This window comes from Oryzias latipes, chromosome 6, assembly GCF_002234675.1.
Source record: "Oryzias latipes chromosome 6, ASM223467v1".
In the NCBI taxonomy this organism is placed as follows: domain Eukaryota; kingdom Metazoa; phylum Chordata; class Actinopteri; order Beloniformes; family Adrianichthyidae; genus Oryzias; species Oryzias latipes.
The window spans coordinates 11,841,746-11,857,708 of record NC_019864.2 but is presented as its reverse complement, the minus strand read 5'-3'; the positions used below and the strand labels follow the sequence as shown (position 1 = coordinate 11,857,708).

General features: G+C 40.1%; 3 protein-coding genes across 5 annotated transcripts in view; 2 read left to right on the top strand and 1 right to left on the bottom strand.

The window, feature by feature from the left end:
• Window positions 1-619: 619 nt before the first annotated feature.
• Window positions 620-4,346, top strand: LOC101168457 (endonuclease domain-containing 1 protein-like). Its single transcript, XM_020703859.2, has 2 exons — window positions 620-1,015; window positions 3,740-4,346. The coding sequence occupies exons 1-2, from the start codon at window positions 701-703 to the stop codon at window positions 4,328-4,330; spliced, it is 906 nt and encodes a 301-aa protein (XP_020559518.1). The 5' UTR covers window positions 620-700; the 3' UTR covers window positions 4,331-4,346.
• A 1,483-nt stretch (window positions 4,347-5,829) lies between these two features.
• On the bottom strand, window positions 5,830-12,695 carry pus7 (pseudouridylate synthase 7 (putative)). Of its 3 annotated transcripts, none has more exons than XM_011475905.3 (18): window positions 12,589-12,695; window positions 12,305-12,427; window positions 11,746-12,063; window positions 11,580-11,664; window positions 10,679-10,795; window positions 10,436-10,580; window positions 9,959-9,973; window positions 9,637-9,748; window positions 9,479-9,556; window positions 8,936-9,064; window positions 8,658-8,783; window positions 8,090-8,151; window positions 7,851-8,011; window positions 7,550-7,676; window positions 7,072-7,173; window positions 6,763-6,892; window positions 6,537-6,628; window positions 5,830-6,295 (listed from the first exon to the last, which is right to left on the bottom strand). In XM_011475905.3, the coding sequence occupies exons 1-18, from the start codon at window positions 12,651-12,653 to the stop codon at window positions 6,159-6,161; spliced, it is 2,124 nt and encodes a 707-aa protein (XP_011474207.1). In that variant the 5' UTR covers window positions 12,654-12,695; the 3' UTR covers window positions 5,830-6,158. The 3 variants fall into 3 exon arrangements, with proteins under 3 accessions (XP_011474207.1, XP_020559517.1, XP_004069549.1); XM_020703858.1 differs by having other exon boundaries at window positions 12,593-12,679; XM_004069501.4 differs by lacking the exon at window positions 9,959-9,973.
• Window positions 12,696-15,724: 3,029 nt separating this feature from the next.
• Window positions 15,725-15,963, top strand: part of LOC101167956 (SRSF protein kinase 2) — a 73,018-nt gene continuing 72,779 nt past the window's right edge. Inside the window, exon 1 of the mRNA XM_023955648.1 lies at window positions 15,725-15,847. Coding sequence (XP_023811416.1) covers window positions 15,832-15,847 — 16 coding nt within the window. The 5' untranslated portion in view covers window positions 15,725-15,831. The remainder of the gene's footprint in view (window positions 15,848-15,963) is intronic.

Below are 15,963 nucleotides of genomic sequence, written 5' to 3'. Positions count from 1 at the left end.
CATAACTTTTTTTCTGTTTGTAAGTAAAACTTACCATACAAGGTTTAGGCGTTTCCTCTTTAGCTGCACCTACTTTTAGACAAGATCTTGTGTTTTTCGTTGACAACGATCAATGCAGATTAATCCTTTCCTTCACATTTCAGAATATTCTCAAACCTAAAGGTTAGATGTAAACTTTCCAACAGAAAATTTTACAACTTGTGTCAAGTTAGTCCTTTTTTTAACAGCTTTCACTGAATTTGCATCTTATAACCTGCTGTTCATGGCTTTTTTCCGGGTTTTTTGTGATGTTTCTTGTAAAGTTTTCTAAATTGCATTTTTAGGACTTTTAACTAATGTGTTCAAACAGATGTACACTTTGTAGGTTTTATACTCCTTAACACTTTCTATGATTCAATAATAGATTCCCATTCAAATTTTACAGTGGATTACAGTCACGAACCTGATCTCTGAGAGTATATAGTTTAGTTCTTGTGCTTTTCCTTCCAAAATAAACTCTTATCTAAAAACGGTATGCATAAAAGCTGTAAAGGACAAAGGTATTCTTTCCTGTGAATGCCGTATAAAGTTGCTTTCCAAACTCAGCAATGGCTGGTTGCAAGGTTGTACCAGATAAGGATTTGCATGATAAACCCGACATGGTTCAAACCTCCTCTGTGCAGGGAAATGATCTCGCCCAGTAGTATTTTAAAGAGATTAAATGTGCCCGTTGGTGCAGTTTTTCCCTGGACGCAGAATGGATAGAATGCTCGTGTGCCTTCTTCTTGCTGGGATGGTGGGAGCAGAGGTGCAGGAAATCCTTTCACCAGAGTGTAAGCAGTTCCTGTACATGGGGACGCTGCCACGGGGACTCGAGGAGCAGCCGTTCAAGAAGATCTGTCAGTTCTACGCTGGCAAACCGCGGTTCATCACTCTCTATGACACCTTCAGCCGCATCCCTGTTTACTCGGCCTACACCTTCAAACGCTCTGACGGCTTCAAGAAGGTCGACGTGCCGTGGATGTATGAACCACAGGTAACAGAGCTTGTTCGGGACCGGAAAAACATCTTTATTTGAGGATTTTTTGCAGCTATGCAAGTATTTATAAACGAGAAAAATGAAAGTTTAAACTGATTGGCCATAAAAATGCAAAAGGTACAACTGGCCTGTTTATTTTCCTATCATCCCTTCAAAGTAAACCACCAAAAAGCCGTTATTAAGAGATGTGTTGGAATGGTTTCACTTTTTTAAACAAGTATAAATAATTTTGTAATGTAAAGTGGGGCAAAAAAGTATTTAGTCAGCAAGTTCTACCTCTTAAAAAGATGAGAGAACTGTAATTTTCATCATATACATACCTCAACTATAAGAGACAAAATGAGAAAACGAAATCCGGAAAGTCATATTGTCTGATTTTTAAAGAATTTATTTGTTAATTATGGTGGGAAAAAAAGTGTTTGGTCAATAACAAAAGTTCAACTCAATACCTTGTTACATACCCTTTATTGGCAATGACAGCAGTCAAACATATTCTGTAAGTCTTTTTGGCCCATTCCTCCATGCAGATCTCCTCTAGAGCAGTGATGTTTTGGGGTTGTCGCTGGGCAACACAGAATTTCAACTCCCTCCAACAATTTTCTATGGGGTTGAAATCTGGAGACTGGCTAAGCCACTCCTGGACTTTGAAATGCTTCTTACAAAACCAATCCTTCTTTACTCGTGCGTTTGTGTTTGGGACCGTTGTCATGCTGAAAGACCCAGCCACGTTTCATCTTCAATGCCCTTGATGATGGAAGGAGGTCCTCACTCAAAATCTGACAAGGCATGGCCCCATTAATCCTTTCCTTTACGCGGATCAGTTGTCATGGTCCCTTTGCTGAAAAACAGCCCGAAATCATGATGTTTCCACCCCCATGCTTTACAGTAGATGTGGTGTTCTTTGGATGCAACTCAACATTCTTTCTCCAAAAGTTCTATTTTGGTTTCATCTGACCATGGGACATTCTCCCAATCCTCTTCTGGATCATCCAAATGCTCTCTAGCAAACTTTAGACGGGCCTTCACATGTACTGGCTTTAGCAGGGGGACACGTCTGGCACTGCAGGATTTGAGTCCTTGGCAGCGTCATGTGTTACTTATGGTAGCCCTTGTTACTTTGGTCCCAGGTCTTTGCAGGTCATCACTAGGTCCCCCCGTGTAGTTCTGGGATTTTTGCTCACTGTCCTTGTGACCATTCTGACCCCACAGGGTGAGATCTTGCAGGAAGCCCCAGAAGGAGGGAGATGATCAGTGGTCTTGAATGGCTTCCATTCCTAATAATTGCTCTCACTGGTGATTTCTTCACACAAAGCTGCTTACCTATTGCAGATTCAGTCTTCCCAGCCCCTTTAAGGTTGAGGCCAGGTGTCTTTCATATCGGTAACCAGTTTAAACAGGTGCCATTATTACAGGGAGTGAGTGGAGGATCCTCTTAAAGAAGAAGTTACAGGTCTGTGAGAGCCGGACATCGTGTTTATTTGTAGGTGGCCAAATACTTATTTACCACCATAATTTACAAATAAATACTTCGAAAAAAGTTGTTTTTCTCATTTTGTCTTTCATTTTTGAGATATGCCTATGATGAAAATTATAGGCATCTCATCTTTTTAAGTGGGAGTGAACTTGCACAATTAGTGGCTGACAAAATACTTTTTGATTTAAACAAATTTATTTAAGCTCTAAACTTTTAATCAACTTTTTTTATACAATGTAAGAATATAACCCATATTTAAAAAAAAACAGTTTAACGTTCTAAATTTTAAGTAATAATGTAGTATTGTTGCAAAATTAATGGACCTTTTAGAATATTTAAGTCAGGAAAAGATACATGCTGGTTTGTGTTTGCATGAAGGTTTGAGATAAGTTTGAGTTTAAAATAATTATCTTGTGCTGCATATCCCTGATACAAATTCAGAAGGTTAAACCTTGACTGAACCTTTTCTTTGCTATTCCTGCATTTCTTATAAACAGCATGAAAGGTTCCACGCCACCATTTAAATTTCCAAAGCTTTATTTTGAAAACACTACTTAATGCTACGCTCTTAAATCCTGACAAAAATACTTCAGGATATAGACGTATGAGGTTTTGTTGTTGTTGTTAAAGACCCACTTTAATTGTGCTTTTGGTGTTTTGAACATGTTCTTGTGGCATTTTTCTGAAGTAGGAAAACAAATGAAGCTTTAAATTGCATTTCTAAGTATTTCTTTATTGAAATTGGGATTCAGAAGCAGATGAAAAAAAGCCATTGGAAAAAGCTTATAGCAGAGATATGTCGGCAGGTCACAAGCTCCCCGCTCTACCCCAGTCGTGTAGACGACTAGATCCTTGTAGGTCTTTGTTTTTCTCGTCTGAGCTGGTAGCTAGTACAAAACAGTACGTCTGGATAGCTCCAATTTGTTGCAGCGGTAATATTATGTTGGGGTTGTGAGGGGCTGTAAGCTAGCAGAAGACAGTGTAAACAAAAGGGACGATGGGAAATAAGGGGAGGCTTATAGTTCCCCCCACAATTCAAAATTTCTAATGAACGCTCTGTAGAAACTATGTGCTAGAAAACGACACAGGTTTTTGGAATTTCCCCGAAAAAAACGGCATAATTATAATTAAAAGACGACCGGGATTACTTTGAAAATAGATCAAAATGATGATCAGAATGGGACTTTAAATGTATTTAATGCTGAGATGAATCTCCTTGTGGTGAATTGTGTTGTTCGTCTTCCCAGCTGTCCATGAAGTCTGACTCCAGAGAGATGCAGCACTTCCCTTCAGACAACCATCACCGCAGCTTTGAGGACTCTCAGGCTGTGCTGGAAGACTACTCCAACAGTGTGATCTTCGAACGCGGTCAGCTCAATCCTGACGAGCACCAGGGCGACCTGGACGACAAGGCCGCCACCTACACGCTGACCAACGTAGTCCCTCAAGTTCGAGAGTTCAACATCGGCCCCTGGAAAAACCACGAACACACCATACGTCAGAGGCTGAACAACTACTGCCGGGGCACCGCCTACGTCATCACCGGGATCACCACGTCGGGCCACACCATCCGCCGAGAGAACATCAACCGCCTGGGCATTCCCACCTACCTCTGGTCAGCGTACTGCTGCACCAACTTTGACCACAATGCTCCATACTCTGAACGCTCAAAGTTCCCCGCGTTTGCGGCTCACGGCCTCAACGACAAGGTTGACAACAGGGTGCAGGAGATGACGGTGCAGCAGCTGGAGATCTTCCTGAAGAAGGTCACTTATGTTGACAGCTCCTTCCAGATCTTCTACCAGAACTGTGATCCTGCCACCAACATGTTAAATTAGTCCTAAAGTCCGGAGACAACCATCCTCCTCATCTTAGATGCAACTATAGATGGAAAAAATTATAATGGTCGAAATTAGCAGTTTAAACAAAATACCCAGAATTATATTAGACTTTTCTCTAAAAAAAAGGAAACACTTGAAATGTAATTAGTCAGTGTCTTCAGAAGCTCAATCGTTTTTACAACACCTGTCACATTTTAGGATCCACTCAGAGGGAAATTGTGTTTTTGACATGTTCTTGTGACATTGTTTTTGTTGATGGAGGACATATATAAAGAAAGTAAAGCTTAAAATTGCATTTTTGAGTATTTTTTAAATTTAAATCATTGTTAATCAAGAGCAGACAAAATGAGACATTTAAAAAGCTAATTTGTGACGTAGAAAATACCGCCGGCGGGTCACAAGCTCCCTGCTCCGCTCCATTCAGATGTCCGTCTTTGTTTTCCCCATCTGTCAAACTTTACAGCTGGATAGCTCCGATATTGCTCGCCACTGTTGTTGCATCACTAATGTTAGGTTGGGGTGTGAGGGGCTGTAAGCTAGCAGGAGAGAGCGTAAACAGGTGGATGATGGAAAGTGGGGGCGGGCTTACTTCACACTAGCAGTCCCAACTCAAGAGTTAAATTTCTAAAGTACTGTTGCTCTGCTCTTGCTCAGTGTTCTAGAAAGTGAAAGGTTTTTTGGATTTCAGCTAGAAATACGTCATAGTCATAATTCAAAGAACACTGGGAACGCTTTGAAAATACATCAGAAGATGATCAGAGTGGGACTTTAGGAGCAGCAGTTCGAACATTTCCCACTCCATAACCAAATCTTTTTTTTGTTTTTTAAATACGTTATGTATAAATGTTGGTTATAAATACTAAGAAGCCATGGTTTCAACATTTAAAGTTTTTTTCTTTTGAAAAAGTTTTTGCCCATGAAAATCAGTAACATACATTATTGAAGAGGCCTCTTATAAAAACTAATCTCTCACCAAATGTATGTTTTACTTTAATCTGAGAGTTAATTCTCTACAGCAAGAGCTCTAAATGACCCTTTTCACTGTGAGCCTTTTGTTCAGCGGAGATTAGACAAGAGTTTTATATTCCCTCTTCCAGCCCTGTCGCTACGGTGCAGCTCTGCAATTTGCTTTCTCGCTCTCAACACAATCCCAACTACATGTACTACGGTTTTAACCGGTCAACAGTTTAACCAATCGTGTCCAGAGCTTCTTTAGATCATATTTATATCTGTAATTGTGCCACTCTATGGACTACAAAAACAAACTGATCTGTTTGTAATGGCTGTCAGATTCCTGAGATCAGTTCATTGACAGACGTCCTTCTGGGAACAACAGTGTCTTCAGCAGAAGGAAGACTTGTTTTTTTTAAAGGAGACAGGAGAATCAGATATTTGCTCACATTGTGCAGACAAGCATATCTCGAATAGGCAGAAAAACTAAATTCAATCTTTTTTAATGACATTTAAATGATTTTAAAAAATCCAGGAGACAAATATTTTATACTAAATCTTGACCATTTTAATTTCTTGTTGGCTAACAGCTAATATAAACAGTCTTAATGATGTTAAACTGTCAACATTCATTTTTTGTGCGTCCGGACAATTAAAGGCTTCCAGTTGTCTTTTTATATGTTTCTCACTGAAATACAGAAACTTTTCAAAGTAAAACATAGTTTTAAAAAAGAAAAAAGTCAAATTATATTCCTTGCTTTAAAAAAAATTAAAGATTCTCATGGAACAAATGGAAAATGGTTTCTGTTCCACACCAAACACTCACTGCAGTGTGTGGCCCATACATAATGGTGGCTGTAATTCATTTTGGGCTTCAGTTGAACCACAAGGTGTTGAGTTGGGTCTGTTTCTTGATGCTGGTGTCCAGTTTCAGGACCTCTCTGACTGCCATGGTGGCGTAGGTGGAGGGAGGCAGGGAGAACTCCATCCTTAGAGCTCGATACTTTCCCTCTAGCAGCAGGGATCAGCAACAAGCCAAAAACACAACAGAAAACAAGTTGGTTGGAATTAGAAACGAGCATTTCCTTCCATTTAATCCATTTTGCTTAACATACAAAGACAGGTTTTTTTTAAAAATATTTCTCCTACTTCAAAACATCTTTAAGGTTTGGATCATGAATGCTTGTAGAGTGCAGTCTTGTGTTATACAGTGTTCATCTGTTTAATAGAATGAGGCCTAGAATAAATGTACCTGTGTTGAAAACAGGAGCCGGTTTGTTCTCCAATTTCTCAAAGTCGGTATGAACCAAAGAGATCCTGGGATCATCGTATTGAATCACGTCCCTGCACCAAAAAACAAAACAAAAAGATCTCTTACTTGCTCCAAAAGTTGCCATCTTCAACAAAACAAGCTTATAAAAGTCACAGCAGAGACAGGTGAAAACATTTGGGCAGAGGCATAAACAGGAAGTACTGACCAGCTGACATCGGTGGGTCTGATGATGATGCGTCTGTACGCTCCAGCCAGAGAGTAGTCCCTCACTTTGTGCCTCATGTTGTCGATGTCCAGCCCGTCTGCCGAGAGCAGCTCTCTGTAACCGTCCCCGACTGACAGAACACAACAAGCCTTTATTCACAACCTGGAAGAACACACTTTAACCAAAAAAATTAGGTAAAGAAAGGACGCAGGTCTGCAACACTTGCCTGGAGAGGATGGTATTTTTATACAGAAAAGCATCAACAAAACCATTCATGACCTGGAAGTACCAAAGCATCAGGAGTCTTACTGTGGTGAGAGGGGTAGATGACATCAAAGCCAGGAAGCGGCATCACAATGTCATGGATGGAGTGCTGCTCGGCCTCCTCGGCAGACAGCACATGTGCGGTGGCTTCACAAACACAAACGCACACTTAATGAGCCTAAAAGTCTAACTGGAGTGGAAACATTTGAAATCAATACTCCGATCAGACGAGTGGTGATACAGCATAGCTGCAACAAAAACAAAGATTCTTTTTTGAAGATCTCCATCATCTATTCAGGAGTTATAGTGAATCTAAGAACTCACATCCTCTTTAGATGAATAATCTGATTCATTTATTTTATTCTTTATCAAACAAGAAATTAAGCGGATGCTGAACATTAATGAGTTATTTTATTAGTCTAAGGGGAGAGGGAAATCTAGTTATGATTCACTGAAAAGCCCAAATGTTTTCCGGTATTAACAACAGAAAGTATGCAGCTAAAGAGAAAAGTGATGGATTTACTTCCTCGGAGGACCAGATCGCCCGCCACAGCCTTCAGACCGAAAGCCTGGATCCTGCGGCTCACCATGGTGTTCCACACAAAGCTCTGATAGCTGTGGATGTACATCAGGCGGTTGTTGCGAGGAATCTGTGGACGAGAAGAAAGAAAACAATTCAAGTGTTGGATTTGTTGTAGTGCTGCAGCACAGGCGAACCTCCTCACATGATGATGTAGGCAGCAGATTACAACTCTGCAAAAACAGAAACAACTGTCATGCTTTGAGAGCACTTTCACTCTTTCTATGAAAATAAAGGAACCAACCAGTCCAAAGGCTGTGACGATGTTTTTCTTGCCGTACATGGACAGGCCTCGCAGCAGCTGTCCTTCAAGGCAGCGCTTGTTGGGCAGCTTTTTCAGGGCTGCCTCTGGGTCCTGAGTCTTAGCCCACTCCTCTCTGCAGTGGACCAAATATTCTTTCTCTGCTGCAGACGGATTGCAGAAAAAAACAAAACAATTACAACTCCAACCCAGTCGAACTAGTAAGAACAGGGCGGGATTACCTCCAGGACGAGGTTTCAGAATCAAATCCACCACCTGATTCCAGTTGTTCCTCAGAATGGCTCTGACACACACGAAGCAAGAGAAATTGGTTTTTAGAAAAAATGAAGTTAGGAGCAACAGTTTGCCGCCTATTTGGAGCCCATATCACCTGCCAATAGGGCTGCACGATATGAGGAAAACTCGCGATATGCGATATTGGTAATTAATATTGCGATAACGATATAAATTGCGGTATATAAACAAATAGCCAAAAAAACAAAAACATCATTTCCATTTCACTGCAACAGTTTAAAAATGATACTCCAAATGACCCTTGTCGACGTAGGAGGCAATCATCAAACATAAAAGGGCTCATCTTATTGATCAACAACGTAAACGGGTCCTTCCGATTGGTTAAATGCATAAAGGGATTTATTTCATTTGTTCAATATTTCAAGCTGCCTTAAGGTTGTTTTAGCACATTTAAGGTAATCATTTATTGCGATTTTTGCCGTCTTTTGCGGTATGCATATTGCACAGCTTGATTTCGCGATGATGATAAATTTGCGGTAGATTGTGCAGGCCTACCTGCCAACATGCTGCGTTGGCACAGCTGTGGTGCCGAAGCGCTGCATGCCATAGTAGTTGATGAAGCCGGTCTGCTTGAGGGACGTCATGGCCTGATGGACCTGCTCGCCTGTTCCTGAGATGTTCCTGGAGCGACAAATACAGAGAAGGAGTCATTCAATAAGAAAAGGTTCCCGAAAGCGTCTTTGCAGGTGTAAATGTTTGACATCCTGATTTCAAGTGATCCACAGTTTAAGCTGACCCTTTTCACGGTTAAACAGCAGAGGAAACACGCTGACCTGATGATGACAGTGAAGTGGTTTCCCTGCAGCTCCCCCAGCTTCAGAGGATGATTTTTGTAACTGAAGTTTCCAACCTTCAGGTTCAGGAGGCACTTGTTGAGGTGAGCTAATCTGTCTGCTGTGATCCTGCTCAAACAGAGAAATTGATACAGTACATTGATATAATACAAAAAATGACCACCCACCAGAATCTATCTTTCTGGTAACAACTGAAGCTTTTTTCATTTATTTTATTGTTATTTTTTACTTATCTGAATGATAATTCCCATCTACTTCCTTAGAAAAGTATGATTAGTAGCAGTTGCTAATGTTTTGAAGGGTGAAAATTCTCCTGTGAAGTCATTTATTTAAATTCAATTTTATTTATATAGCCCAATATTACAACAATAGTCGTCTCATTGGGCTGCATTCCAGTAATTGTATAATAAGTTAGCATGAAGTCATAGAATTCAAAAGGTAACGGCTGAACTAAACGCACACCCGATGAGGGAAAAGAGGAAATCAACACGGCATTTTCTACAGCAAAGCCAATGTCTTTACCTGAGCACTGCGATTTCCTGCACTGTGATGGCTCTCTTGTCTTTGGTGCCCATGTAGGAGAACATGTTGGGTCTGAGCCTACAAACACAACAATCACGACAAATATGTAGACGTTTACGTTTATTTTGAAGTTGCTTAAAAAAAAACCCCACACAGACCTGAGAAACTTTGACAGCACGTTGATAGCATCCATGGTGTCTTTGTTCTCCTTGTATAGGACAAAGTGGCAAAAACTACCACGGTTTTTAGGCCAGAAGTGTTTTCTTGGAGCTTTTTGTTTTTTTGAAAGACAGAGGGGAAAAAAAGGTTGCATTCAGACATGGAAACATGCATGAAAAAAAAAAGCCTGGAAAGTCCAGTCATATGTGTGCAGATTGTCCCCTTCCATGTGTGCATTAGTGGGCCGTTTCCCCACAGAATTCAGAGTAAATATTGAAGCAGAACCTGTTCTTCTGTGCTGTAAAGAGAGTCAGAACGTACCTGTAGATGCTTTGACTTTTATCCACAGGAGACAAGCAAAAAGGGGATAAAATAACGTTACTAAAAACGAGGCTCTGACAGACTGGTAGCCGAGTCATCGGGGGTGACGCCTCATGCAGGGAGCTGAGGGTGGAGGGCTGTTTGTCAATGCTTTGTTGCATGAAAGCTGAAGGTTTTTTGTTGTTTTGTGATGCAATTATTTCAAAAATATTCTTAAGGTTGTCAGAGCATTCCACTAAGAAAGGTTTTTTTTTTTCTGTAACCAAAATTGTGAATGTTCAATAGAGTCACAAAACTTGCAGCAGAACCATGCAGGTGTGCTGATCATGCATCCTAAATTCTGTGGTGGAGCAAATGAGACATGAACTAAAAGAATTTTTTAAAAATGAACGTGCAATGCATTCTTCCATTTCTCCGAGTTCAGTTCCTTTTTTTTCCCCGTAATTGCATTAGTGGTTCTGTTTCCCCTCTACCCACCTGCTAAAGCCTTCTTCCCAGCAACATGATAGGCCACTATGAACCTGCAGCCATCCTTCTCTTCAGTTTTTGTCTCTAGACCAGGAAATTGGGTCTTGATTGCTTTGTGGATGAGGGTCCGCTTCTCTTTTGTATCATCAACTACCTAAAGATGTTAAAGGTGCGAGAAGGAATACCACAAAAACTTAATGGCCTTTCAGACATTTCTGTCATTACAAAGAGGCTGGAGGTCAGTAGAAGCACCTGAATGGAGACAGTTCCTTCCTTGTTCTTATAAAGCTGCAGGTCGCCAAGCTGCTTCTTCTGCTCCTCTGTTAGCACGTCGTCGTCCTTTGGCTGATGCTCCTCCCCCTGGACCTCCTGAAATAAACGGAAATCTTTACTCGTGGCAGACTGAAGGCTTTCCTCCAGTAATGGATATCAACACATTCCTGGCTATTTTAAAGAATGTAATCAAAAGATATGAATGTGATATAAAGATACAAACAAATGTCCAGAACCTGCTATACTTAAAGACCCACTCCAATGAAAATCCTGTTTTTGGTGTTTTTAACTTGTTCTTGTGGCATTTTTCTCACGATGGAGGACATATGTAAAGAAAATTAAGATAAAATTGCATTCCTTTTTTGAAATTGTTGTGAATTAAGAGCAGGCAAAGATATGCCGTTTGAAAAAGCTTGTAGGTGAGACGTTGAAGCTATAAGAGCAAGCTGCTAGCTCCCTGCTCTGCTCCATTCTGATGCATCCACTTGCAGGTGAATAGATCCCTGAACGTCTTTGTTTTCCTCATCTGAGCTGTTATCTGGACTCAGAATTTTACTCTACGGTTTGTGTTGCACAGATAATGTTAGGCTGGGGGATTGAGGGGCTGCAGGCTAGCAGGAGGGTGTGTAAACAGACAGCTTTCAGCAATGGGGAGGGGAAGGGGGAATGGGGTTGCATTGCACCAACTCAGAAGGGGATTTTTAATGAACTACTGTTGTTCTGCAAAAAACTACATGTTTTTTTTTATTATTTTGGCTAAAATTGGCTCAATAATAATTAAAAGGCCACTGGAAACGTTTTTTTGGAGTGGGACTTTAATCATTTGCTCACATTTCTTGCATAAAGTTATTTTTTCCTTATCATAAAAGTGATTGTTTACCTCTGTGTCTGCTGGTACAGAGACGTCATCTAAGTGTACCGTTTTCCCTTGTTTGTTAATTTCGTGCACAACAAAATCCGAGTACCTGAAAAAAAAGAATGCGTCACATTCAACAACTTATAGCAAATCCTTTGGATGATGCATTTCTGGCTGGAAGCATGCAGACCTCTCCTTCAGGATTCCAGAGAAGCCCTCGTGGTCGCTGACATATTTCAGGATGCCCACATCCGTCTCAGTCAGGCCGTGCTTCATCATGTCAGCAAAGGTGTCCCCATCCTCCTCTTCCTCCCCCTCACATGCTGCTTCTTCTTCAGGCAAGCAAGACGTTTCCTCATCTTGGCTGGGAGCAGCCCTGTTGCCATGATCAGCTTCAGTTTTTTGTTTCTTTAACGGTAAGTCTTGCTCCTCGTCTTCTGGACAAGTTCTTTTCTCTCCGGCCAGGGCAGGAGGAGGTGGACTTTCCAAATCAGACATTAAAGCAAAGCTGTAAAAAAAACAATAAAAAACAGAGCATACATTAAACATCAACACTATAGGACCACCCAGTAAATGTATTTATGAATGTTCTATTATCTGACATTATGCTAACATGTTTACATTAAATGGAATCTGTTAAAAAATCCACCAGATTCGGTTTTTGTATTATCAGGGTGAGACAGGATGCAAAAACATAAAAATAAAATTAAAAATAAAACATGGACGTAAATATACCAAGAAAGACTCACCGTTGGCGAGATTGTATGAATACAATCGTGTGTAAGAAACGCAAATGTAGTTGACACACTCTTTTTACATTCAACTTGTTCAACACTTGTTCAGGCAACGGCAAGGAGGATCCAAACTTGTTTCTGAAAAACACAAAAACACGTAACTTGTAAGCAAAACCTAGCAAAGCGCAGGGTTAGCTAACCTCAAAGGACTAAAGCGAACTCTTCAAACACCAACGTGATTTAAAATGTTGATTTAAAAAAAAACAAAAACATCCAATCCTTAAGAAAATCCCACTTACATGCCTCTAGTGACGTTCAAAACACACCGAAGACTGCACAGCAGCAGTCTTTCGCGCACGTGCATGCGTGCCTCCGGAAATACGTCTTAAAATCGTAGAGCCCGCCCCCTGATTTCATTCGCTAAAAGACCTGTCCACACGACGCATTCATGTTGCCTCGAATGTTACAGTTTTTTAAACTCTTACCTCAAATTTAAAAGTTTCCTGGGAATAAATTGAAACACTGGTGATAAATACCTTCACTTAAATCTTAAATGAATAATTGGAATTAGCACATCTTCTTTTTTTAAATAAAATATGAGCCAAAAGATACTATTTACCAAAACATCTATTTTCCAGATGGATCAGTATAGTTTTTTTTGTCATTTTATTTTATTTCACCAAAGGTAGGTCTTGTGCTTTTTAAACCATTGACCTTTATTGTTTTTAATGTGTGTGTGTGTGTGTGTGTGTTTTATGATTGTCAGCAGATGGCTATTTTAAAATTTCCTCAGGGTTTATTAAAGACCTTATTTATCTATGAAACAAATAATCCAACTAAAAAGGGACATTTAAACAAAGGGGAAAAATGTTTTCGATTGTAAAATTCTATTTGTGCATCTTCCCCACCTTTTCCTGTGCTCCTGTGCAGGGTCGTGGAGATGCTGGAGCTCATCACTGCTACTGTAGGGTGAAGACAGGGTACAGCACACCTTGGATAGCACCGTTTTGTAGAAGTACTACGTTTTTCCATTTGGACAAACGTACTGCACATTTTGGGATGGGACTGGGTTGTGGATAGGTCCCATCCAGGTATACCACAAATTCAGACACGAAGGACAATTTAGAGTCATCTATAAACCTATTAAAAATGTTTTTAGACTTTGGAAAGAAGCTAGAGTGTCTGAGGAAGGCCCAAGGAAAACATGCAAACTCCACACAGAAGGGACCCTGCTGGGATTTGAACCAGAGCCTTTTTGCTGTGAGGTGACAGTGCTTACCACATTCTGACGAACAATTAGAACACAGAACACAGCAACACATTTGCAGTGTAAACTAACTAATTAACTAAATCAAGAGGACCAGCATGCTTCTGTAAAGACAAAACAGTTGACCAGAAAGTGCAGAAAATCAGGACTAAATTAAACATTAACAGTAAAAGTGCAAGTAAAAGAGATCTTTTTTTTAATCCTAAATCCTTCCAGGAATCCTCAACTGTACTGGATTAAGTTTATTGTATTTTTGGTGATCTTAATTTCTAAATATCTCTTATTGTTCATAAAATTGGTAATATAGCACATAATTATTCTGAATAATACTCAAACTGAGCTGATGGATATGATTATGCGTTACTTTTTAATATTCTGGTCAATTGATGGCAGATTAGTCTGTTTGACATTTCTATGAATGGAGACTTTCTAAACTTAAATTCTCAATACCAAGTAAAGCAACCATCAGCTTTGGTGTCCCAACTTTTATGTGATATCTTGCAAATTTTCTAGGATAAACAACAGTTATTTCACATTTTACCCAAACCCAAGCCGTTTCACGCTGAAATCAAGCAGGAGGCGTCTTTTTCTCAGTAGCATGCAAGTCAAAAGATCAAAGACAGCTTTTTAGCTAAAACACTCCATCTACTGCCAGGGAAAGAGATTGAGGACTAAAGGATTTAGACTTGTTCTTTGGAGCCACAGGAGCTGGGTTGTCAATCCACCACAACTAGAGCATTGTAGAGACATATGTGAGGCCATCTGTCCCACAGCTAAAGCATGGTTGAAATTGGGACACGCAGCACAGTGATGATTGTAAGCACATTATCAAATCTACATCTGAATGGCTGGAAAAATATAAGTGCTTTTTAATAGTTCGGGGTCGGAATCTCAGCTAAAAAATGTGATGGAACCATCAGAGAGAGAGAGCTGGAACTAAGTGCTCAAAATCTCCTGATGTTCTAAAACTACTTTGAAAACAGAAGTTGAGCAAAAATCTTTAATAATATCAGGTAATAGGGATTTTTATGAAGAAATCAATTACTTAAAGTTACCGCTGCACTACTGACCATTAAATCTGGGAGGTAAAGTTGTTATTCTCTACACATTGACGCCAAAATACAAGTCACCCAATCAGCACATTTTTTAGAGTTTCAGTTCTTACTTTAAATGGTGAGAACAAGAATAACTCCACATTTTAGGTGAATCTGCAAGAAAATCTTGCGAGTTTTTTGATATTAAGACAAAAACCTCCTCTGAGCACTGACTAGAATATTAAAAAAAAACACATTTTTTTGTTTCCTGAAAAGGGGGATTTTTTCCAAGGATGTTTAGTAATATGGCTGCTATTCTGGGTTGCCTTTGTTTACACCACAGGAAGGAATTATGGTGAAAATTAATTATTTATTTAAGAAAAATGGTGTTTTATGCTTTCATGCCGTTTGTGACATTTATTTCACATAGCGGTTGTTTTTTATATGAGAAACAATACAAACTAAAAATCCTATTCATTTTTGTGAGAAAAACTGTCATTTTATTTCTTCCATTCATGGATGCAAACCTTAAAGACCCACTCTGATCATCTTTTGAGCTTTTTTACTGTAAAGCGTTCCCAGTGGTTTAATCATAACTGTGCTGTGGCATTTTCTAGGACATAGTTTCTGCAGCGCTGCAGTTGTTGATTAGAAATACGACTAATTCTGTGTTTTAGGCTGGACTTTTATCACAAAGCAACCTCGCTCCCCTTCCCCGTTGCTGAGAGCTCTCTGTTTGCATCTATGGTTTGCACGCTCTCCTGCTATCTTACAGCCCGTCACACCCCTGACCTACTGGTGCAACAAAAATGGAGGACAATATCAGGGTGATCCAGCTGTACAGTTTTTAGGAAACATCCATGGATCTATTTGTCAGCAAGTCGATGCATCAGAATGGAGAGGAGCGGAAAACTTGTGGTCAGCCCAGCGTATTTCGCAGTCACAAATACGCTCTTCTTTAAAGTGCTTTTTTTTGTCTGCTCCTGATTCGAAATGATTTGAATAAAGAAATACTCAGAAATGAAATTTTAATCTTAGATTTAAATAATTAAAAAAATGCAAAACGGGAAAAACAAATTTAATTGAGTGAGTTTTTGAGGCAATTTCGTCTCTGAACGGCAGGGGGCGCCCGTGTCATCCCCAGTGTGTGGCTGAGGTAGTGTAAGTAAGTGAATGTAGAGGGAGAGCATCCGGCTGCTGCCGCCGCGCTGGCCGCTTCTGCAGAGGGAAGAGGAGGAAACATGAGCTCCAAAAAAGGTCCGTAACTCTCAGCCTCGGGCTTAGCATTAATAATCGCCCTAACTTTATGTTTAACGTGTCGCTGGGCGGAAAGCACGGTGCTAAATCTCCTCCCACAGCATGCTAAACTACGC

Excerpts from the sequence above, each read along its gene's own strand:
- LOC101168457 (XM_020703859.2), top strand. The coding sequence starts at position 701 with ATGTGCCCGTTGGTGCAGTTTTTCCCTGGACGCAGAATGGATAGAATG. Across the intron at positions 1,016-3,739 it reads CGTGGATGTATGAACCACAG|CTGTCCATGAAGTCTGACTC; the intron begins GTAACAGAGCTT and ends TCGTCTTCCCAG.
- pus7 (XM_011475905.3), bottom strand. The coding sequence starts at position 12,653 with ATGCACGTGCGCGAAAGACTGCTGCTGTGCAGTCTTCGGTGTGTTTTG. Across the intron at positions 12,064-12,304 it reads TTCATACAATCTCGCCAACG|CTTTGCTTTAATGTCTGATT; the intron begins GTGAGTCTTTCT and ends TTTTTTTTACAG. Across the intron at positions 8,152-8,657 it reads CCAACGCAGCATGTTGGCAG|AGCCATTCTGAGGAACAACT; the intron begins GTAGGCCTGCAC and ends CGTGTGTGTCAG.